General features: G+C 37.1%; 1 protein-coding gene across 2 annotated transcripts in view; it reads left to right on the top strand.

Annotated features, from left to right (window-relative positions):
• The first annotated feature begins 4663 nt into the window (after positions 1-4663).
• The window catches only part of LOC133525306 (1-phosphatidylinositol 4,5-bisphosphate phosphodiesterase gamma-1), a 28837-nt gene continuing 9602 nt past the window's right edge, over positions 4664-23898 (top strand). The window contains exons 1-11 of one of the 2 annotated variants that reach the window (XM_061861624.1): positions 4664-5504; positions 5951-6089; positions 11762-11843; positions 12398-12478; positions 13467-13667; positions 16856-16971; positions 17446-18379; positions 18885-19063; positions 19934-20111; positions 20947-21021; positions 23470-23661. In XM_061861624.1, the coding sequence (XP_061717608.1) occupies positions 5141-5504; positions 5951-6089; positions 11762-11843; positions 12398-12478; positions 13467-13667; positions 16856-16971; positions 17446-18379; positions 18885-19063; positions 19934-20111; positions 20947-21021; positions 23470-23661 (2541 nt within the window). In that variant the 5' untranslated portion in view covers positions 4664-5140. The remainder of the gene's footprint in view (positions 5505-5950; positions 6090-11761; positions 11844-12397; positions 12479-13466; positions 13668-16855; positions 16972-17445; positions 18380-18884; positions 19064-19933; positions 20112-20946; positions 21022-23469; positions 23662-23898) is intronic. The other variant, XM_061861661.1, reaches the window with a different exon arrangement.

The following is a 23898-nucleotide window of genomic DNA, read 5'->3' as shown; positions in this document are numbered from 1 at the left end:
AATGTCAACGTTGAGAGCTAAGAAACGGCGCATTCTAATTGTCGCTTCAGAATACTTTCTATGTGATTTAAGTGATGATGCCACCAAAATATTTGTACCAACATTAGCCACGAGATAGTTCCAGGTTCGCGCGCTGTGCGACAAAAATGGACGACTTTTTAAACCTCAATGCAGCTAAAACTAAAACGTTCTAAAGTAAGGACAAGGACGCTAAGCACGAAGAATGTCGCGAGCAGGAAAGCAATATAATTATGCACGTGTAATAGAGATGGAAATGGCGTGTCAATGTACGAAATAGGGTTATTTCCATCTACAAATCTTAGGGCAGAATTGTATCCCAATAAATTCTTTTGGATTATAAGAACATGTTAAACTACTTTTAGGGGACCTGTAATGACCATATTTTTGTAAATATTGAATTTAAAATATCTTTTGGCACTCGTCACGTGACCAAACTCGAAACGTCATTGAAGATTCTGATGACGTCACAACTCTCGGATTGACACTGTTGACAGTTAGGCGATAAACAACAAATGACAAATGTCAGTTGACAGTTCGTATCTTCTACGTGTGTAAGTAGTTATGTGTCAAACCGTAAACTGTGACGTCACACAATTTTCAAAGAGCGTTTTGGGCGCGAAAGCATCTGTCCAAATATATTTTGTTAATTTAACATATTTAAAGCCGTTTTTAGTATAAAAGTAGAATTTTAGGGCAACTTTTAGTTAATATAGAACGTAAACAAGCGTTTAAAAAAATTGGAAACAACCCTATTCTTATGCTTGGCGTCCGTACTTTACTCTTGTAGATTCGCGTATTATAATAAATCGCGTGCTTATAATAGTAAGTTTAGTAACAAAGTTTACTTGAATTAAAACACAAACTTCAACATTTACGGTATGCGTCCTGACTGGCTGGCTTAGTTATTTTGTATCGTTTGTACAAAATTAGGGATTTAGAATATATCACAATTTATTTTTAGCCATTTTTAATATAAAATGTAATGCGATGGGCTAGAAAATGATGACAGGGCAAAGATGCCAGTTTTAACAGTACTAATTCTACTACTAGTTCTTACGGCCGATATAGACGGACTGCATCCCGAATGCAATTTGTATGGGAACTGCACGCAAACTGTAACGTCGGTGTGCAGTTTCCATACAAGTTGCAGTCTGTCTGTACCGGCCTTAATATGTAGTAATTACTGCCGAATGGACTTCACTAAGTAGTAATTTCCCATTATTTCAGCTTTTTACTAACAAACAACATTAAACATAACTTCAATGATTACAAAAACGGTTTTCCTTTCGGTCTAAAGTAGGTATTAATTATTATTACGTACTTTACGTAGTACACTCAGTAAAAACTACAGACCGTCTAGCATGAGTTGCGTTCTCGCGCGCGAGTTCATACTTAAAGTCGCGCAAGATGTAGGGAATCGCGCGCGAGAACGCTACTCATGCTAGCAGGTCACTCGGTTGCTTAAAAGTATGAAGCTAACACTTTAGAACTGTTAAAACGGGCAATTAAATAGCTTGAAAAGGTACTCTGGGTACTCGTGCATTTTTAATTATTAATTTTAATCATTGACATATAAATCTAAGGACGGGCCCTACGAACAATAAGAATGGGGCCACTACAGCGGTGTCACGCACATAAATTCGAGCCAATTGTGCAGTCTCACGCCGCAACGCGATTGGTTGATGAGTTCGCATCACGCGCGCGATTTGTCGACTGCACGTTTGGCTCGAATTCGAGAGTGACACCACTGAACTAGCGCCATTCTTAGTGCCCGTAACGCCCGTCCTTAGATATATGACAATGATTTTAATGGACGTGTACTCAGTTTACGAGCGGATAAGTTTATAAATTATACTTTATTTTTAAGTTTTAAGCTGAAATTGTATTGTACCGATTTATATGAATTAAATTGAAGTAGTTGGCCATGTTTTGTTATGTAATCTACTTAAATATACGCATATACTTTGAACACTGATTTAGAATTTTTATTTTATTTATGTACCTACATAGAAATAAAATAATAGAAATCAAGAGATTTATCTTACTTGTTTTGTTTACACTTGTTTCTTTATTATCACTGTATTCCTAAGTCCTACTCATATCATATGTATATACCAATCAGGATATTTACACCCTGTGTTATATCTTTGGCAGGCGATAATGACCAAAAGAAAACCAATATATGTTCACCCAGAAATAAATCTAACTATGCACTAGCAATTCCTGTGTCGTGTTGTATAAAAGGTCGATAGAGTGTTATTGCTGTCTGTGTCTGTTGTTTACTAACAAAATAAGGTTGCACACAGAGATTACACGTTACAGCCCTTTATGAAAAGCGGCACAGAAAGCCTACTGCGAACATCGAAGTTAGCAAATTGGGGGCATCATTCTCTTTTACTCCAATTAAGGCGTAAGTGACAAAGAAAGTTGCCCACAATTTATGAACTTCGATGTTCGTGGTAGGCCTCCATTGTTAAGTTGCTCCCCTCTGAACGAAATCCTGGATCCGCGCCTGTGGGCCTACCGCGAAAATCTGACTCTCACTCTCTAGTCACTATAGTAAACACGCCTATAATGGAACAGGCACCAGTAATGGGATGGTATAGACAAATCCTGTAAAACAAGTATTTATTATCAATTTTTAAAAGCTGGCAACATTTTTCCATAAACAAGAGCCCAAGAGCTGCTTAAGTTTAATTTTTCATTGATATTTGTTAGTTTGAAAATGAATGGCGCCATACATCCCATAAGTGGAGCAAAAAACCACAGTTTTAATTGGTTAATAATATTGAAACTAATTGCAGTAGCTTTCATTAAATACATAGAAAACACAAAAGGACGACTTGGACATTCAACTTTTAAAGCGTAAATAGGTAGAAATTTTACAGGTGTCTGTGAAATATCATAAATATACTCCAAATTTTCTCTTAAATGTCCCATGGTGCCGTTAACATATCACTTGCATATTCGAGCGATAGAGGCAGATAATTAAATTTAGAATGTCTATTTTCGCAGTACCTAGATATTCTGATCTAACTTCTGCTGCTGACTGTACTTTCGAAGTTAATCCACTTAGGCAAGAAGAAGGTTCCTATAAAGCTATTGGTAGTGGACGACATTTAAAATCAATATATTTGTATTGTATGATTGATGGACTAGAAAAACATTATGTTTTCCGCATATCATAATAATTCCTACTTAATTGAGTACACTACTTAGACCTAGGTATTCATAAACTTATCAGCAAATACAATCAAGCTAATCTACCTTATAGCTCACCTACGCAATTAATAGTCATCCAGCATGAGATACAAACGTTTCATACCAAACTGTAGCGCTTAGCGTAATCTTTGAATATTTTATTTACTTCGTTTATTTTGGTCAAGTGCACCCATAATCGATACAAATGCAACCTTCTGAAGTAACTGCTTCATTGCAATATCCGTTGGGAACACATTTACGTACAGTAGCCCTGACCGGAGCTGAAAATAGCGCATTAGCATTCATTTATGTGCAGAAGAAGTGCACAGGATCTTGATTTGCATGTTGTTTTTGACCGACTTCAATTTCAAAAAAGGAGGAGGTTCTGTATTCGGTTGAGGCATTTTTTTTATGTACGTGTACTCCGACACCCGTGGTCCGATTTGAGTAATTCTTTTTTTGTTTGAAAGGAGTTACTTCCAAGTTAGTTCCATTTTAATTTGGTTCTGATCTGATGATGGACTCCATGAGGAATTGAGGGAAGTCCTCATTTTTTAAAGGCACGTGTATGGGGATTTGGGTGTTATCTTAAGCAAATCGAGCATTTTCTCTCTGAAACCATCAATTTGATGAAGTAGATGTGATGATGACGAGTTTTTGATGATAATGATGATGATTTTTTTAATGTAGTATGTTCACCGATTACTCCGACTATTATTATTATCCTTTTTTAAGTATATTCGTTACCAACTGATATGTTTGAAGTCGGTGCTAAGCCAAATAGTGACAATACCGGTCAAAAATAATCAGATTTATGCCTATAAATCATATTACAACTGTAGTAATAGGAAATCATAAACGTGGAATTAATTATTTATGCCTCTGTTACCTTTTCACGGCTAAACATCTGAATCAATTTAGGTAAAATTCGGCATGAAGGTAAAAAGTTTAAGCCATGAAGATGGTCCTTGAATTGTTTTATATTTGGAAATGAAATTCTCTGGATAAGGGGCTGGAAATAACTCAGTCTCAATTCCACACTTGCGCGCTATGGATAGTTCGAAAATTAGTAAAAATAGCTCTTTCAAAATTACGACGGCAAATAAACGCATTGAATTTTTACTACTATACCGTAAAACATGGTATGGACACCGCTAAGGAGGTTCTACCGTGTGTACCTACCTACAAAAACTATGTTCATTGCTGTCGTGTAAGGCAATCCAACGTATTGTGCATACTTATATAGCCGCATTCTTATCGAATCGCACCAATATCATGGTATGCTTCAAAATTTGGCTTGTCACCGACTTTAAACATATCAGTTGGTAACGAATATTATACTTAAAAAAGGATAATATTTTATTTTATTCTCTATATTATTTAATATAGTCGCAATATTACTAATATAAACAATACTTGTTAGGTTTTTTTTGTTAAGGTTAGGTATTCTTATTATTTGTTGAAAAATTTAATTTTTTTTTTAGCTAAAAGCATTGAGTAAAAATTGTAAGGAGGTAATTTTTAGCCACTACCTTAATAGCAGTACGTACAAAAAACATTACTGTAAAATTAAATTTGTTTTGTCATACATGTTGTAGTTTTGACATGGGAATTTATGATTTTTATGTGCACTGTACACACAAGATACGCGCTTGCTAAAAAATCCAATAAAATACGTCTTTGTTTAGTTGGCGTTAGAGGAAAAAAACGCCTCAGTCGGTCAGACAGAAGTGTCAAACAAACAACAGCGGAATGCTGCACAGTGCAGTGCAGATTTTATTAATTCAATTTGCTTTATTAACTTTAGGTTGAACCGAAAGTTTTTTATGAAATACTTTTAGTTGATCCTTAGTTTATAACTTATATATTCCATGTGGTTGGAAAAGTGTAAGCGGGCCGCGTGAGCAAATACATCGCGATGAGTTCCGTGTGCTTTAACGGCGGCGGCGACAGGCTCATTCACGAGGCCGATCAGCTCATATCGTATATAGAACGGGGGTCAACGGTGGTGCTGTTCTATCCGCGGAAGAGGCCGGACCAGCGGACGCTGTCGGTGAGGCGAGAGACGCACCAGGTAATCTGGTATCGGTCGTCGAGTGGAACCCAGCAAAGGCACGCTTATGAGGGCGCCCTCGACATCCGGGAGATCAAGGAGGTCAGAGTGGGCAAGTCTTCGAAGGACTTCGAGCGCTGGCCCGAGGACACGAAGCGTCTTGAGAGCTCCAAGTGCTTTACGATATACTATGGCACTGAGTTTAAGTTGCGATCTGCCTCATTTGCTGGTAAGACTCTTGGGATAATATTTATGGCAAATAACGATACGAACTCGTAATTTAATTCTCATTAATTGCTTACAATTACAGCTAGGTACGAGTTTACTCTCTTCATATTACTATTTTGATCCCACTGTATATAACTTACTAATAAGTCATAAGACTGCATAACAAACAAGCTGTTTCACAAGTCGATGAATCTAGTCTATCGGAATGTGAATCAATTTTGCCCTAAGCCACTGCATTTGTATTATTTTTGAAACACTAAAGGCACAAATCTTGCTGCTATAACATTAAGGTCTTTTTTCAATTAGCCACCTTCAGTCAATGGCAAGTAGCATACAGATAAATATAGCTCGGAATGTTTTCATGGAAAGTGAACAGCTTTGTTGTGATTTGCTTGCAAATTTATACCTTGGCAGCTGTGCATTCCAAATAAACTGCATATGTTTCAGCACAAACGGACAAAGACTGCGAGGCTTGGGTGAAGGGAGTCAGGTTCCTGGTGGATGAAGCAATTAATGCCCCATACCCACTGCAGATTGAAAGGTGGCTTCGGAAAGAGTTCTATGCTATAGAGAACTCACATGAAAAGTAAGTGTTACTTTGCTGGTTATATTTGTGACATATTAATAATATGTCAAATAATTCTTATATCTTTTTTATTAAGATGGGGATACGGTCAGAATCGATAGTAGCGCATGAAAGATTGCACCAAAAGTATCTGTCACCCTGAAAAACTTTTCTAAAAATAGACAAATCTCAACAGTTTGTGTTCTACAGTCATAACATAGTCTGGTCATAAGTTCTGTCTCAAAGGTTTTGACTGATAAAATATAATACAATGCTTTTAATAAAAAAGTTAGGTAGTTAGTAGGTTTGGTAAAATACATACACTTGCAATTTTGGCAATTCAGTACATATGAATTATATATGTAAAGAAAGATAAAAGACCCTTTGTTTTATGTAAGATTCAACCATGTAAAATAGAAAAATCTCACTTAAAACATTTTCATATAAAACATTGCCAAGAGAAGACAATAATTCTTGCACTGTCAAAAAGTTATCAGATCTCTTGTAGTGCCAAGTTGCTAACTCTACAAGCCCAAACTTCACAAACTCTACAAGTCTACATGTTAGTCAAAATATGTGGCTAGGCGGTTTCGTTACATGAACCTATAACAAAAAGTAATGAATAGAGTCAGACGGGGCTAAGTTGGCAGCAATTCTGATAGGCCAAATGGGGCATGTGTTATTTTAAATATCAAGTTTCTATGAAATGATGATGTTTACTTAACATTTGCACTGTCTGGGCTATCAAATCGCTGCCAACTTATCTTGGTCGGACTCTAGTGAACAAATTTTTCACCTTTCGCCCATCCTCACTATTTTTCTTACACCTTGCATAGATTCAAGATATTTAATCACAAACAATGTCAATTGTGTTTGAATTGTGTTTGTTTTATTTAATCGTCAAAGTATAAGATTAAATAAAGTCAAGAATACTAATCAAATTAAACTAAATACACAAATAAAACATTAATAAAAATAAAAGGAAAGAATTTGTAGTTTCAAAAATCGTCAATATCATATAAACATTTGTTGAGCAAGTATTATTTTAACCTATAACTAAAAATCTTATGATTGACAAGTTCCTTTAGCTCGATTGATGTTTTGTTGAATAATCGCATGGCTTGAACTCGGGTAGTATGCTCGACCACCACAAGATGGGGTGTAATAATATGAGTATTATTTTTAGTCCTGAATTTTTCTCTTAAAGCCATTTGCTCATCCGATTCGAAGCGATATCTATGCTTGATTGTATCCGTCAAGAGGACTAAAATATAAAGGGCAGGTATTTTTAAAATGCTCTCTATCCCATGATGGAATTTGAACCATAGTTCGTATTGCTCTTTTTGTGAGACAAAAGCACGTTGATTGTTATATTTATAACTATTGCCCCAGAGCTTGATGCTGTATCTTAGCTTTGATTTGACAATTGTTGCTCCAATGTTAGTTCATCCCTTAAACAGCGAAGAGCATAACAAGCTGAGCCAAGTGAACTTTCGATTCCACTTCATTCTTCTTTCCAGTTCAAAAGGGCGTCAATATGCACACCCAGCATTTTAGTTACTTGTACATTCCTAATTTGTTCACCAGTCAAGTATATATCTAATAAGTCTTTGTTATTTGTAGTTGTCTTAAAGAGCACATCTCTTTTTGTTAAGCTATCAGAGGAGCGTATATACTTTTGACGCGTAGTCTGGTATGCTACTTTTGATGCTGACTGTATACAGTTATAACCACAGACTTTGCAGAAAAACATGCTCAAAGCAATCTACATTAATTAGCCTTTATTATTTGACAATAGAGTGGTGCTCTGTTACTCTCTCGCATGGCACCTCATTTGTCTTACTCCTTTTGATTAACTTTGTCAAAGTAACCTTCACACTTTCGAGTAAGGTTTACATTAGCTCCCTTGGGATTTAGTGCTGGTTGTGTTTATGACATAAAGTATTCAAAAGGTTAAATTGCTGCATACCAAAGAAATGTCGCACCTCACTTGTCCATTTATTCGTGCTCAGTGCATATTTGCCCCGCGAACACTCGTATTTTATGACATTTTTGAGAACTATCCTTAAAATGTGAATTTATGTTGCTGATATAACAACAGGATAAAATAATACAAATAAAAATAGGCCTTTAGACGAGAAATATGATTTTTGGTTGCATTGCAAATCTGTTCAAATAAAATAATAAGTTGCTTTAACGTATTAAAACAAACTTCAACTTCAAAAATCGTTTATTCAAGTAGGCTTAAAAATAAGCACTTTTGACAAGTCAGTATACAAAAAATTAAATATATCTATATATAACAAACATTCATTGGATTTTAAACAAGAAATAAATAATAACAATTGGTAACAATTAATCAATGTCAAAAATTACATATAAACAAGGGAATAAAAGTCAATCCGAAGAATAAAAAAAAATATATAAAAATAAAAATCAGATGTTAACTAAGTCCCAAGCAGTTTTGTCATTAATATAATCTTTGATGCTATAATAAGATTTAAAAATTAATTTACTTTTAGTGTATTTCTTAAATCTATTCAATATTATTCATTGGAAGATTAGTTATATTATTTGGCAGTTTATTGTAAAATCGTACACAATTACCTTTAAAAGAATTTTTGATTTTTTGCAGCCGTGTGGATTGCACTGCTAACTTGTCCTTGTTTCTTGTGTTAATATTATGTATGTCACAATTTCCCTTGAAGTTATTGATATGCTTATGAACACAAACAATATTTGCATAAATGTATTGGCAGTATACAGTAAGTATATTAATATCTTTAAACTTATTTCTAAGAGAATCTCTAACCTTCATTTTATAAATTGAACGAATGGCGCGCTTTTGCAGTACAAAAATGGTATTGATATCAGCAGCAAAATACTAAATAATTCCGTAGAAATGGATTAGACCAGACCGTAAGGTTACTAGTATATATTATGGAACTACTATTAATGTTCTATTTATCTGATGTAATCAATATTTCTTTTTCTCGTAAAACTAACTTACTTACGTACTTAAAGTTCCCTAAATGATGTACCATTTTGTTTACTAAAGTGGTTGAAACAATGGTTTTGTTTATCAAAAATAATTCCTTACAGTTTTTCATATTTATACCCTATGTCCTTTCCCAGATTTCAAATCATCGTTATACCAAATTTCATTTTAATCGGTTCAGTGGTTTAGGCGTGAAGAGGTAACAGACAAAGTTACTTTTGCATTTATAATATTAGTGTAGCAGGAATGGTATTGAAAGTGTTCATATAACTTGTCACTTTGCTGAGTAGTCGAGTAGAGATCAGGGGCCCATTTCAATCAATCAATTTTTCGTGTTATGGCTCCATCAAGGTGTTGATGATTCTGCCAATGTCGAGGTTGGATAAGACACAGCTAGTATATGAATCTTATCATATTACGGTCATAGACAGTGTTCGGTGGAGTATCCAATCTGCAAAGAAATACAAATTACGACTAACTAATAGACTACATACAACTATTAAACAATATGAACACTACACTATCTACAGAACAAACTACAGTTAGGTATTAAATCTACGAACTTATTGTACAATAATATAATTTTCACTAACGGTATTAGTCTAATATTATTAGTGTGTAGTCATGGTTTCCTACACAACTTGACAGTTCGTGGACTAATTTTATTAGTCCACAGAATGTCAAATCGTATGGGTTTCCATGACAACAGGACAACACACTAATAATATTACACTAGTAGGTAGTTTTGGAATTCAAACTGGTGCCTATACATATACCTGCATGCATATACCTTTACTTAATATAACACAAGTCAACTTCATGCAGCCAAGCCTATAACCAGCCAGTAGCTGACTGTTATAACTGCATACCAATTACCTCAGTTTGATGGTTGACCGATAGTATAACAGTAAAATCTTCCGTTTCACTTCGGCTATGACGGAGATAGGGCTCAGCTGCATCGACATTGGTATTCACTCTCATACACATCGGCAATCTATGTAACGCTCAATATCCGCTTGTATAATGTATTGTCTGCGCTCTGACTGCTCATTGCACCCTGCCATTGACTTCTTTACACAGGCTCCGCATTTTGAAGCGATTGCGAATATTCGCGATCACCACACATAAGCGCTTCGTTACTTGTAAATTAAACGGTCTTATCCGGGTGCGGTTCCGGACATAGCTAGGGAGTGGGAGCAGGACATCGCCGTATACGAGTATGACGCTGTGTTGCTTACATACTGAAGCGCCCTGCGGACCGCATTAGTGTTATAAAAGCGTTACGCCGCCTGCCGTACTGCTCAGTGGCATCCTACCCCAAATTATACTACAATTTTTGTTATTTTACTTGTGTTGTAAACATAAACACAAATGAGCGGTTGCGCGCTCATACGCTCAATGTGATATCATTGATATGGATTGGTACGCCGCTTCAGTACGTGAAGGAGACAGCGATATGCACGAAGCCCCGCCTGCACACCGGAGCGGAGTGCAGATCCGCATCCAATGTAAAGAACACCATATTTAAAATGAGCGGCAATAGGCGGGGTCCACACAGAGCGAGCGAGCGAGCACATACCACACACCGCCTCGGCCGAGGCACGTCTACACTGGCCGGTGCCTTGTGCGTGAGGAAATTGCCTCGCGCGTATGTTCGCTCTGCGTGGACACGGCTAATGAGCAGTGAACTGACATGCGGCTTATAATATACATATGGTTCATCTACTGCTTTATGATCTGTGTGCCCTGCTGCCGTGCGAATTACATTATAGATAATATGTTCTTAAAGCTCATGCGACCTCGGCTTTTTGTATGAAAACTTTTTTGGTCGTTTTCTGTCTGTAAGCGGACTGTTTCGCCGGTATCTTATGAACCTCAATAGGTAGACAGTTACAGTTCGTGTCATTCACGATGACGCGCAAATTTGGCAAATCTAACCTTTAATAACACAACACGAGGCAAGGCACGCGTCTGACAGAACCGAATGACACGATCTATAAAATGTAGGTATGTATGTATGTATGGCACTTTATTGCACATAAACAGGTTAACATAAAACAGACAAAACAAAACAAAAAAGAAATATTATGTACAAAGGCGAACTTAGCCCTAAAAGGGATCTCTTCCAGCTAACCTTTGAGAAAATGCGAAAAGACATCAATATTTATAGTAGCAATATGGGAATTTTGGATACACATAAAAGTAGCACGAGAGCAAACTATAACATATACATAAATCTATATACACCTATGTATGTTTTACAGTACATATGGCCCTTTAAATGTTCGACACAGTAACGTAATATGCTAATTTTCGCTACAAAGTGCTAGTGCTACTAGTGCTATAAAGTAGCACCATATGTACTGTAAAATATATTATGCACCACCACTGATAGAATCGGACCAAGCTAACACTACATTGCATTTGCAATGACTAAGTGTGGAAATTTCAAACTACTATGAAAATATGGCACTCTCTCACTTTGTTGTTGTTTGGTTAGACAGAATCTAAACTATGTAAATATAACCGTACTTGAAGTCGTACATATGCGCGCGATAGCATAAATTATGCTAAGCGGTATGTTGTTTAAATATTTGCAGCTGCGCTGCGCAATGCGAAATGCTTTAACAACACTAAGGTTACCTATGTAATATTGTTAATATGATTATTTATTAATCTGACCACATATTTTTAGAATATCTCTGAAAGAGGTGAAGGCTTTCCTGCCGAAGATCAACTGCAAGATATCGACGAGCAAGCTGAGAGACATATTCCAGGTAAATATAGCCTAGTTTTTAATCCTAACGGGTTGCAAAAAAATTATGTAGTCATACATTTCGGACGAAAAATTAATGGCCGAAATGGTATAAACTATATTCAAATTGTGTACCTTTAACGTACACAAATATCATAAAAAGACAGAAATTGGTAGATTTAACAGGCGTTTATTAATAAAGCGATTAGTCAGAAAGTCATAGACTGTAGGCCGAATGGTAGGATTTTTTTGTTTACATTTTAAGGTCTAGACTAAATAAATCAATCCTTTTCTCACTTAATCTAACTTCTCCACAAGGTTTTAGCAACAAGGGTGCTCAAAATTAACTGCATTGTCCTTGCTTATGTTTGACATGTTGGACAGTAGCCATCAGCTATATCGGAGCGGCCGAGGTGCTCAAAAATATCTGAACACGCACTCTAATGCCTTGTCAATAGAGGCGTGTTTAGGTATTTGTGAGCGCCTTGGCTGCTTCGATATATCTGATGGCGACTATGAATAGCGATCTATTGAAGATTTTTTTTTAAATTACTGATGTTTACGACATGATTTCAGGAGGTGGACACAAATAAACGAGGCGAGATAAGCTTCGATGACTTCTCTACACTGTACCACAAGCTCATATTCGATGAGAACGTAAGTATGAAGCCGATATGGCAAACTGTACGAGACATTACGCATTTTATTTAAAATTCGCTTCGAATGACGAGATCTAGGTTCGATACGATCCCGTGCAGCTTGTTCTCCGTTTGCCGCTGCAACAACGTAGAGTGGCAGGGCGGCACAAATAACACAATCTATGGGATTAAGAAAAAACGTAGCGGGCTGTATACACAGTCAGTATGAAATGTAGCGATCAGACTGCGTCAAAACACATTTTGTCTAAATTTATCAAAAAGAGATATATCTCTATATTCTCTATAAGTAGAACAATTAGATCAGGACAGATACATATCCACGTGAAACTTTTTATTCAAGGGTGGCAGATACATTTGGCGCGTTGTTTAATCCGCAATAAAAATAAATAGTATATGACATTCTTACACTGACTAAGTCCCACGGTAAGCTAAATAAAACTTGTCTTGTGGGCTCAACGATATATAAATAAATATGTATTATAGGGACATTCTTACACAAATTGGCTAAGTTTCACGGTAAGTCAAGAAGGCTTGTGTTGTGGGTACTCAGACAACGATATATAATATACAAATACTTAAATAAATCGAAAACATCCATGCCTCAGGAACTAATATCTGTGCTCATCACACAATAAATGCCCTTACCGGGATTCGAACCCAGGACCACTGGCTTCTTAGGCAGAGTCACTACCCACTAGGCCAGACCAGTCATCAAAATATATATTATATAACATACTTAAATACATAGAAAACACCCTTGACTCAGGAACAGTATCTGTGCTTGTCACACAAACACATGCCGTTTCCGGGATTCGAACCCAGGACCATCGGCTTCATAGGCAGGGTCACTACCTACAGGCCAGACTGGTTGTCAAATTAATTATTGCAATTATTGATGTTGAGTAGAATCGTCTCTATGAGTCGACTAGGACATACATAAACTCGGACAATCTAAAAAACCGTTCTAAAGCGTGTATTTTTTTCAGAACGTGCACGACATCTTCGACAAGTACTCGCTGTACTGCTCCAACGGGTCAACGATAACGCTTCGCGAGTTCCAGAAATTTCTACTCGTGGAACAACATGACCGCATGGGAGATGATGAGGCGAGGGCGTCGCAGTTTATACGGGACTATCTCAAGGATCCTCAGAGGGATTGCTATGAGCCCTCATTCACACTTATTGAGGTAAGTTTGAGGGTTTCTGTGGTACGACACTACGCGGGTTCCCGAAGTTTTTACCGTTGGAACAACATGACCGTATGGGAGATGATAAGGCGAAGGCTCACAGTTTATACGGTATTATCTCAAGGGTCCTCAGAGGGATGCGCCCTCATGGCCCTCATTCACACTTATTGAGGTAAGTTTGTGAGTTTTTGGGGTACGACACTACGGGAGTTCCAAAGGTTTCTACTGGTGGAACAACTTGACCGTATGGGAGATGACGAGGCGAAGGCGTTGATCTTTAGAGGTATTGCTATGAGCCCTCATTCACACTTATTGACCTGAGTTTGTGAGGTTGCGTGACTTGTGTGGGAGATGACGAGGCGAGAGCTTCGTAGTTAATTAGGACAGAAGGATTCTCAGAGAGATCGCTATAGGCCCTCTTTTACTCTTATTTTATTTTATTTGAAAAAAAAAACCGGGCTTACAGTTGACCCCAAAACACTCACAACACTCACAATGTCAAAATAAATAAATGTATTATTAATTATACAATTAAGTAAATATTAATTACAATTAAATTATGTTACAGTTAAATAACGTTACCAGACATAGGAATCCGCGGGGCAAAATTGTTTGACAAGTAGGGAGTTCCTGTATCGATAAACACGACTATCGATGCTAGTTATATATACTAGTGATCACTCAAGGGTTTGCTTGTAAAAATACGTTTTTATTAAGAGTAAAAATAATAATTAAATAATAACTCAATGTAGCCTTCTTCGTTTTTAAGACAGGACAAGACAATTTTATAATTTTACTCATCCCATTTTTTTTCTTCGTGAATGTCCCATTTACTATTGTTAAAGTAAACGGCCAGAATTTGTTCCATATTTTCGGGTATTACGCATCTAAAATTATGGGGGTAAAATTATAAAATTGTCTTGTCTTGTTTTAAAAACGAAGAAGAGTACATTGAGTTATTATTTAATTATTTTTTTTACTATTAATAAAAACATATTTTTACAAGCAAACCCTTGAGTGATCACTAGTATATAGAACTAGCATCGATAGTTGAGTTTATCGAAACAGGAATTCCCGACTTGTCCAACACTTTTGCCCCGCGGATTCCTATGTCTGATCCTTAGAACTCGATTCTCATCGGCTTGACTGACCTGGAGGGCCTAGCTTGAAGAAAAAGCAGCCCGAATTAATTACAGCTTGTCAAAAATACATGTTTTATCGATTATTACGAGTATCTTGCACTTTTAGGTGGTTATTGTTATTAACTGAGCGCTTCCGTAAAAACGTACTCCAGTAAAGTAATAGTTAAGTAAATGCATTTTAAATCCAGATAAGGGTCAATATGTGGCTTCAAGATCATTCACTGTCCAATGAAACATATGAATTATTTATTATGATTGTTCATGCAATGCATTGATGAATGCATTTCAACATTTATCCTTTTTTTTCAAATTTATTTATATCACACAAACACAGCATTGACAGAAGAGGTTATCTCAAAAGTCAAATACAATAGAATATATTGGATTATAATATATTGGAAGCGGTGGTGGCCGAGTGGATATGACGTCCAACTTTCAATCCGGAGGTCACGGGTTCAAGTCCTGGCTACAAATACACTTAAAACGTCATAATCTCTATGGCCTACTGTGTGAAGAGCAATATAGCGGCGAGTTTAGTATGATGACTAAATTGTATGTAATTACTTTTTACAAGATTTTATTTAACTTGCCCTGTTAGTTTGTTAGTGTGGCTCTGTGGGTCAAATCACCTGTCTCCATCATCGGCTCAGCTACTACTACTCAGCGCAGCTACTACTGGTACTATAATATTGCATTGTCACTTGACTTTACATATGTGTGCACATTTTCAGCTCAATCTGAAACCGGGATGTGGGTCAAAATTAGCTTCCAAGATTTGTCCCACAGTAAATGACAAACCAACTAACATACTAACAATGCAAGTTAAATAAAAACTTGTGAGAAAGTACAGTCAGTATCAAAAGTAACGGATCAAATAACGCTTCATAAGTATCTACCATTCTATAACAGCTTAACAAAAAAAAAGCGGCCAAGTGCGAGTCGGACTCGCCCATGAAGGGTTCCGTACATTTATGACGTATTCAAAAAAACTACTTACTAGATCTCGTTCAAACCAATTTTCGGTGGAAGTTTGCATGGTAATGTATATCATATATTTTTTTTAGATTTTTCATTCTGTTATTTTAGAAGTTAAAGGGGGGGGGGGGGACACACATTTTTTCACTTTGGAAGCGTCTCTCGCGCAAACTATTCAGTTTAGAAAAAAAATGATATTAGAAACCTCAATATCATTTTTAAAGACCTATCCATAGATACCCCACACGTATGGGTTTGATGAAAAAAGATTTTTTGAGTTGCAGTTCTAAGTATGGGGAACCCCCAAAATTTATTGTTTTTTTTTTCTATTTTTGTGTAAACATCCTAATGCGGTCATAGAATACATCTACTTACCAAGTTTGCACAGTATAACTCTTATAGTTTCGGAAAAAAGTGGCGGTGACATAATCGGACAGACAGACGGACATGACGAATCTATAAGGGTTCTGTTTTTTGCCATTTGGCTACGGAACCCTAAAAAGTGATGTCTTTAATACAGAACAACTAAGACAACAAAAGATATACTTTGGAACGTGAATTTTAGATTTTTTTCTGTATTTGGAAAAGTTATCTGGGATGTCAGATACTTTTGGCGCGTTGTTTCATACTCTACTTTTGATGCTGACTGTACAGCATGTAATACGATCAATTTCATGCGTAAATATGACATTTTACACTGGTCCTTGCGACTTGTATTTTTATAATTTTTTTTTTTGTTAATACGCTTTTCCTCACAAGACTTGTTTTTTGATGTAGTCCCTTCAGCATGTTAAGCGGTTTTTGCTGTATTTATAGTCGGGCAAATTCATTTTGTCAGTAAATAAGAACAAAAAAAACTATATACGAGTACTAGCATAATACAAAGACATGATCTCTTAGTCTTAAGTTTGAAGTGAGACCGTCTCTGGCCAAACTATATTAATAATGTCTCTAGTCTTATTTATAATTACGTCTCCTCATACGCTGGCGTGTATCGCCTTCAAAGCGTCTACGTTAGTCACCAAGTGTTTGAAAGTTAACTAATATATATATATTAATGTTTATCTACAGTTCATCGAGATGCTGTTCTCGAAGCACAACTCTATCTGGGACTCGCGCCATGACCACGTGACGCAGGACATGACACGCCCGCTCTCGCACTATTGGATATCCTCCTCGCACAACACGTGAGTTATGCATGCTGTCAAGATCTGGGGGTTAATTACGTTTGGCCTATGACGTTTGGTTCTGTGTTGTCAAAAAGTACATATTTATAATTTTATATTCAAGCGCTACAAAATGTCAATGAAATCACTGAAATCAGTAATGAATTATTAAATTTTTGGCATCCTATAGACAATTTGTAGTTTAATTTTTAGCAGTTTCGCAATGTAATACTGTACTTGTATACTGACTACATTTGCATTTTAAATAGAACGAGGATGAATAAAAAACAATTAGTTAAAAAGTTTATTTTTTGACAACTTAATTGATTCCGTTGTGCAACGAAGCATACAAATGTGTGACTAATTTACGCAAAACAAAATGGATTCAACTGTATAGTAAGGGAATTAAGACTTGAAGCCTTAATGTTGTACACAAATTTTACAAACGTTTGCTACCAACCACAAGCAAATTCACAATAAATTTAAATTCCCCAGGTACCTAACCGGCGACCAGTTCTCAAGCGAGTCTTCCCTAGAGGCCTACGTAAGGTGCCTGCGGTCCGGCTGCCGCTGCATCGAGCTCGACTGCTGGGACGGCCCCGACGGCACGCCCTTCATCTACCACGGACACACGCTGACCACCAAAATACGCTTCATGGACGTTCTGCGAACCATCAAGGAACATGCCTTCATCACCTCGGACTACCCACTAATATTATCTATTGAAGACAACTGCTCCTTACCACAACAAAGAAGAATGGCCGGCGCATTCAAAGATGTCTTCGGAGACATGCTCCTAACACAACCTTTCGAGAAAAATGAAACCAGCCTCCCATCCCCTCACGATTTGAGACGCAAAGTCATTTTAAAACACAAGAAACTTCCCGACGGCGCTGAAGAAAACTCCTTCTCCATCAAACAGGAGGAGGGCAAAGAGTTAGACTTAAGAAATACTATCAAAAATGGTATTTTATTACTAGAGGATCCTGTAGATCGCGAATGGCATCCTCATGCTTTCTTTTTAACAGAAAACAAGTTGTATTACACAGAGAATTATAACACACAAGTTGAGACGGACGCGGAGAGCGATGGTGAATCGGAGACGGAAAGCAACGTTTCTGTACCTCAGAACGAATTGCATTTCGGAGAATGTTGGTTCCACGGGAAACTAGCAGGCAACAGACAAGAAGCAGAGGACTTATTAAGAGCCCATGCACATTTAGGTGATGGTACATTTTTAGTGCGGGAAAGTGTGACGTTCGTGGGTGATTATTGTCTGTCGTTCTGGAGGCAAGGCAAGGCGAACCACTGTCGGATAAAGTTGAAACAGGAGCGGGGGCTGACGAAGTATTACCTGATTGATTCTATTTGCTTCGACAGCTTGTACAGTTTGATTACGCATTATAGGCAGCATCCGCTGAGGAGTCAGGTGAGTCTATTTTCATTTTAATTTTTTTTTAATCTACGGTTCAATATGCCTTCGGCGTTAGGTACTAGACTTACTAGCATTTGCTCGTAATATTGTTCGCGTAGAATTTGTAATACCATGTATACAGCTAGCGTCATCTCTGTTTATTTATAAACACTATACACAGCTGTTTTTGAGGGTATCACCAGCAGACAGACTAAACATTCTATAACTATTCTCTTCTTCTACGTATAGTTTTTCAATGAATAAATTTGATTTTTATATTCTTCAATGCTGTACTAAAACATGTCTAACGTCAAGTTTTTCATCACTATTCCATTTTATTTCATTCAAGTATAGAGTTTATTCAAGAATACCATCGGTAAGGTTAACCTTACAATTTGTCCCGTATACAAATGGTTTTATACGTATAGTTGAAATCACACCAATGAGTCAGACTTTAATCCTTATTCCGATCTTCAAGACCTTCAAATCTTTAAAACTAAATAAACTACTGTGTCTATAGGAGTTCCTGATAACCCTGAAAGAGCCGGTACCCCAACCGAACAAGCACGAGGGCAAGGAGTGGTTCCACCCGCACCTGAACCGCGCCCAGGCCGAGGAGCTGCTAAGGAAGGCCAACTGTGACGGCGCCTTTCTGGTGCGCCCCAGCGAGAAGGACCGCGGGTTCGCTATTAGCTTCCGGTACGTTCATGTTTAATAAAAACAGCTTTAGACATATTAAATATATTACTAGTGGCTCGGTAAGCTGTAGACCTCGCTAATATACCTTAAAACTGAATAAATTTATGGTTCCGCCATTTCGAAAAAAAATTACCTAAAAACAGTTATTTAATCTAATCATCGAACCTGCTCACAAAATATCACGAGAATCAGTTAAAAATTTCGACCTGTAGAGAAGAATATCTGGATATACGAAAGCATTTTTGCCCAAGCTGAAACCTTAGCTAAAGGTCGTTACTCAAAAACCGTTCACTCACGAATTTTTACTCGAAGATTGCTCGACATGTATCGCGCCATAACATCTGCATCGGTCCGCCAACACATGCTCCCGATGAAGCTACAAATTATAGAGCGGAACATGTCGAGTAATCTTTGACTTAATACTTGAGTGGCTCATTTTAATATATTTTATATTTCCATGTCTCACAGGTTTGTTATTAAAACCGCTTTTCACATGCCTATATTTAAACTTAGCGTTAGTATTATTTGGTCAATGCTAACACCTACGTATTTATTCGTAGCATTCTCTCGATAAAATTACCGAAGCAGCTCGGTCTGATTATTGGACTCACTCTTACTCATTGTCATACATCGGTGTTACGGAATCCTCAGTGTGTCAGTCTGCCCCCTTTAGAGTTTCGTATAGGAAATGTTCTCACTCTAGAACTATCCCATTCAGCCCCACATAACAACCGTATGTAACATTGACAACCCAATTTGCACTTATCTTTATTCTGTGAAATATGGTAATCGATTGAATGAGCTTACCAAAGCCACATGGTTCGCACTTGCCCGATTTTTAGTTATGTCATTATGAAATATTGATTTCAGGACAGAGAAAGAGATAAAGCATTGTCGGATAAAGCAAGAGGGCCGCCTGTACGCCATAGGTACAGTCACGTTCGAAAGCCTGGTTGAGCTCGTCTCCTACTACGAGATACATCCGCTGTACAAAAAAGTACGCCTCTGGTATCCGATAAGCGACGATATTGTTAGGAAGATTATATCTGTGAGTATTTTAATGCTGACATACGTTCTTAGACAAAATCGGTTATAGATAACCGCTATTGATGCGATTAGCAATCAGCCTTATTGTGAATCGAAACTGGCATCTTTTGATTCAGAATTTTGATCATTACTTGTACACTGCATGAACAATAGCCATTTCCGATTATATGACTCTATATATATATATATAAGCCTTTATATTTAATAGGTACATTAAGGGCTTTACATATATGTGCTGTTTAAAATCTTGCATTTTGCACTCTTGTCATAATGCAGAGAGCACCCGGGGTGTATTTCCAAAAATAAATTAAGCAATGTTCGGCCCTAGAGACTTAACTTCCTACATGCCAAATTTGGCGACGGCAGTGGTACATATATCACTCTAGAATACGTACGTAGAAAAAGAGTTCGTATGTACATGTGTTTGGGAGGAACAACATAATAGGGGATATTACTCGAAACTCTGCGTAAGGGGCGCCACTACCACAATCCATCACAATCTGAGGGTTTAATGCGAAACAAGAAAATCGAAATTTCGTTATCTACACTCTTGCATATTCGGGCGATAAATTGGCAGATAATTAAATTTCGATTTTTTAGTTTCCCAGTAGGCCCTTTACAAACAAACCGCCTTGATGCATCAATGTCATATTTTATTATCTGTGAAAATTTGCCAAAAACAGTTTAAGGCACAGTATGTATAAGTTACTCTATGGTTTAGGAAAGGTGCTAGTGCTGCACTCTGGCGGCAGAACATTGCAGTAATACTCCCTATTCGTGACTTTCTGCTGTCAAACATCGGTCTTATAATATTAGTAATGAATATGATTTTTTAGGAACCCGACGACAGCTCTGTGTATGGAACCCCCGGCTACATGGACCCCACCTCTTTCACGTCCAAGGTACGTAAGGTACCAATTTTCTCTAAAACATATTAATTGTACTAATCGGAATGTTATATATTATGCATCTCTTCTATAGATAAGGTGCTCTGTGGCATTTTATGAAAGGTGAACGGGCAAAGGTTTTGGTAAGACTTTACAGTGAGACTGATATTATTGGCTAGGCTCGCTTACCGGTAGGTAGTTAGATATCAGTTATCTGAGATACGTTTTAGACATAGAGGAAGCTATACTAAGAGGCGGGTTGCACCACGCACAATTAACGAACTGGTCAATGTCAAAATGGCGGCAGTAGCTGTCATCTCATAGACAGGGCCCGTACATATCATCAAATGTCATTCCGTTGACGGAAAAATGACGTCACGCTACATAGAGTTGATTTCAATTACTATTTTCGTAATAATTAATGTCTTAATATCAATATCTTTAGTTAATTGATATTATTATTAACTAATTAATGTCAATCTCTTTAGTTAACTGATATAGATATTTGACAATCAGTACACAAACGTCTGACTTTAGTCACTCAACTAAATAATAGATTGTTAGATTATTAAATAAGACATATTTTTGATTATTGACAGTGTATTTTACGTATTAAGTATTTATTTTTCTACGCGTAAATAGGGTAGTTATCTAAATTTGGAATATAACTAAAAAAACTACCTGTACCTATGCTAAATTACGCCATTTTGGCAACGGCATGAAATTTAATGTATCTACGGGCCCTGCTGCATAACTGTCAAACGTTTCCTTCTAGCAAATTTAAATAAAGTATGGTACTAGTAACGTAGACAGGCGGTTTGATGCAACCTGCCCTAATACGATACGCAGTACGAGTAAAGTAGTGCAAGTTGAAGTAGCAAATTTGACAGCAGATGGCGCCGTTACGTCTTGTGGTAACTTGGTTCTTCTACTCTAAGCTTGATAATCTAGCTAACGCAACATATACGGAGCCATACCGCTCAAACTGCCGCTGCCTCGTCTGTAGTATGATCTTAGGAGTTTGGTTTGGACTGCATAGAATTCTTTAAGTGACAGATGTGATTGCTTTTGCTAAGCTTTAATAGTCGTACAGTCAAGTCACAAAAATTACATTACACCAATTTTATTTTCTCCAGTGCTATTCCGGTCTACTCCTCATTTAGAGTAATATGCAGATACATTTTCGTCAAGTATTTATTCGGTTAACGATGAATACTTAGGTATCTAACGTGCTTTCGCCCTTTTTAAAATCTAGAATGTACAATTAATAAAAATCATGAAGAGGAAAAGGTCGCTGTGCGATGTGATATTTTTCGTCCTGCCCGGGGCTTGATGTAGATGCAGATGTAAATGTTGTGCAGGGACGCCTGGCCGGAAACAGGCAGGTTTTCGATCGCCTATTGCATTCATTCAGCCAAATTCCCTGGAGTTGGGGCTGTAGGTTTGTCCCGAACGGGAGAGATTGTCCCTAATAAAATACTTGTTTCACTGACGTACCAAACAACGTCGGCTTCAGGTACCATTTATGAACTAAACAACGTTTAGTTCATAAATGGTACCTGAAGCCAGACGAATATGCTATGCTGGTGGTTCTTTAATGACTATTATTACTCTGAGGGGTAAATATGTACAGTCAACCAATTTGATTCCTAGTCATAATGACTTCTACGACAGTGCTTATTGAGTGATGCATGTCATGTATAGAGTAGTAAAAGTGACAAGGTTCTATAGTGGCCTAGGATTCAAATTGGTTGACTGTACGTATGTAGGCTAAACAAAACAAAATTTAACAATGAGTTTAATAAAACACAAAATGAATATGTATGTTAAGCAAAAGGTAAGAAGTGTTATTAACATTACATTTCATTCCACACTTGACAAGACACGGCGAAGACCTACGGTAAAAACTTTGTTTACTTTTCATGTGCTTGCTTCACCCCCATTCGTCTGTATTGTGTCCCCTCCTTGGTTTTAATGCAGGCTTGGTTGGTAGATACTATAGTGGTAGAGGTAGATAAATGTTGTTCGTAGTTAGAAGATCATTTTTATTACAATTAAGTACATAAAATATTCACACCATTACTATGAAAATTGTAACATTTCACAAATTTTTCACTTGTATGCTATTGAATTTTTATACTAACAGGGATTGGGATGCTACATTGTGATTTTCCAAAAGAGAGTGACTGTTTTTTTGGGTCAGTTTATAAGAAACATAAGTATAGTAAGTATTTCTGAACCTTTGGTGTATACTAAAATATAATTAAATATTTTTACTTGCCGAACATTACGCTACTGTGGCTTGAAATAAACTTTAGTAACAAATAATGTTCCTGCTACTTAGGCTCGATTGGAAGGGAAACAAGCCCTTTATCTGAACTTAAATTTAAGAAAGAAACAATATTCTTGGTTGACGGTACTTAAACATGCATACATGACAAGTCGTGTCATCCATTCAATCCCACCCTCCAGGTGACCGTAAAGGCGTTGTACGACTACCGAGCTCGTCAAGACGACGAGCTGTCGTTCTGCAAGCACGCTATCATCACCAACGTGGACAAGCCCGATGCGGGCTGGTGGCGGGGCGACTATGGTGGCAAGCGCCATCATTGGTTCCCGGCCAACTACGTGCAGGAGATAGAGACCAGAGTACCGGATATCGCTGTGAGTTAACATCATCATATGCAAAATTAGGCGGAATATATGCCAACTTAAAGAGAAAAATGAATTTTTTTTTTCGTCCACGATCTGACCACTGACGGCGTATCCCAGGTCTAATGGCAAACTAGGATATCTTCGATTTTCAGTTCTGTACCGTAATAACTGTACAGTGCAGTAGTAAATGCAGCTACTATAATATACGTGAGATCTGTTAAATATTTGTTGCTACATACATTATCA

This window comes from Cydia pomonella, chromosome 1, assembly GCF_033807575.1.
Source record: "Cydia pomonella isolate Wapato2018A chromosome 1, ilCydPomo1, whole genome shotgun sequence".
Taxonomy (NCBI): Eukaryota; Metazoa; Arthropoda; class Insecta; order Lepidoptera; family Tortricidae; genus Cydia; species Cydia pomonella.
This window is presented reverse-complemented; position numbering and strand designations above follow the sequence as displayed.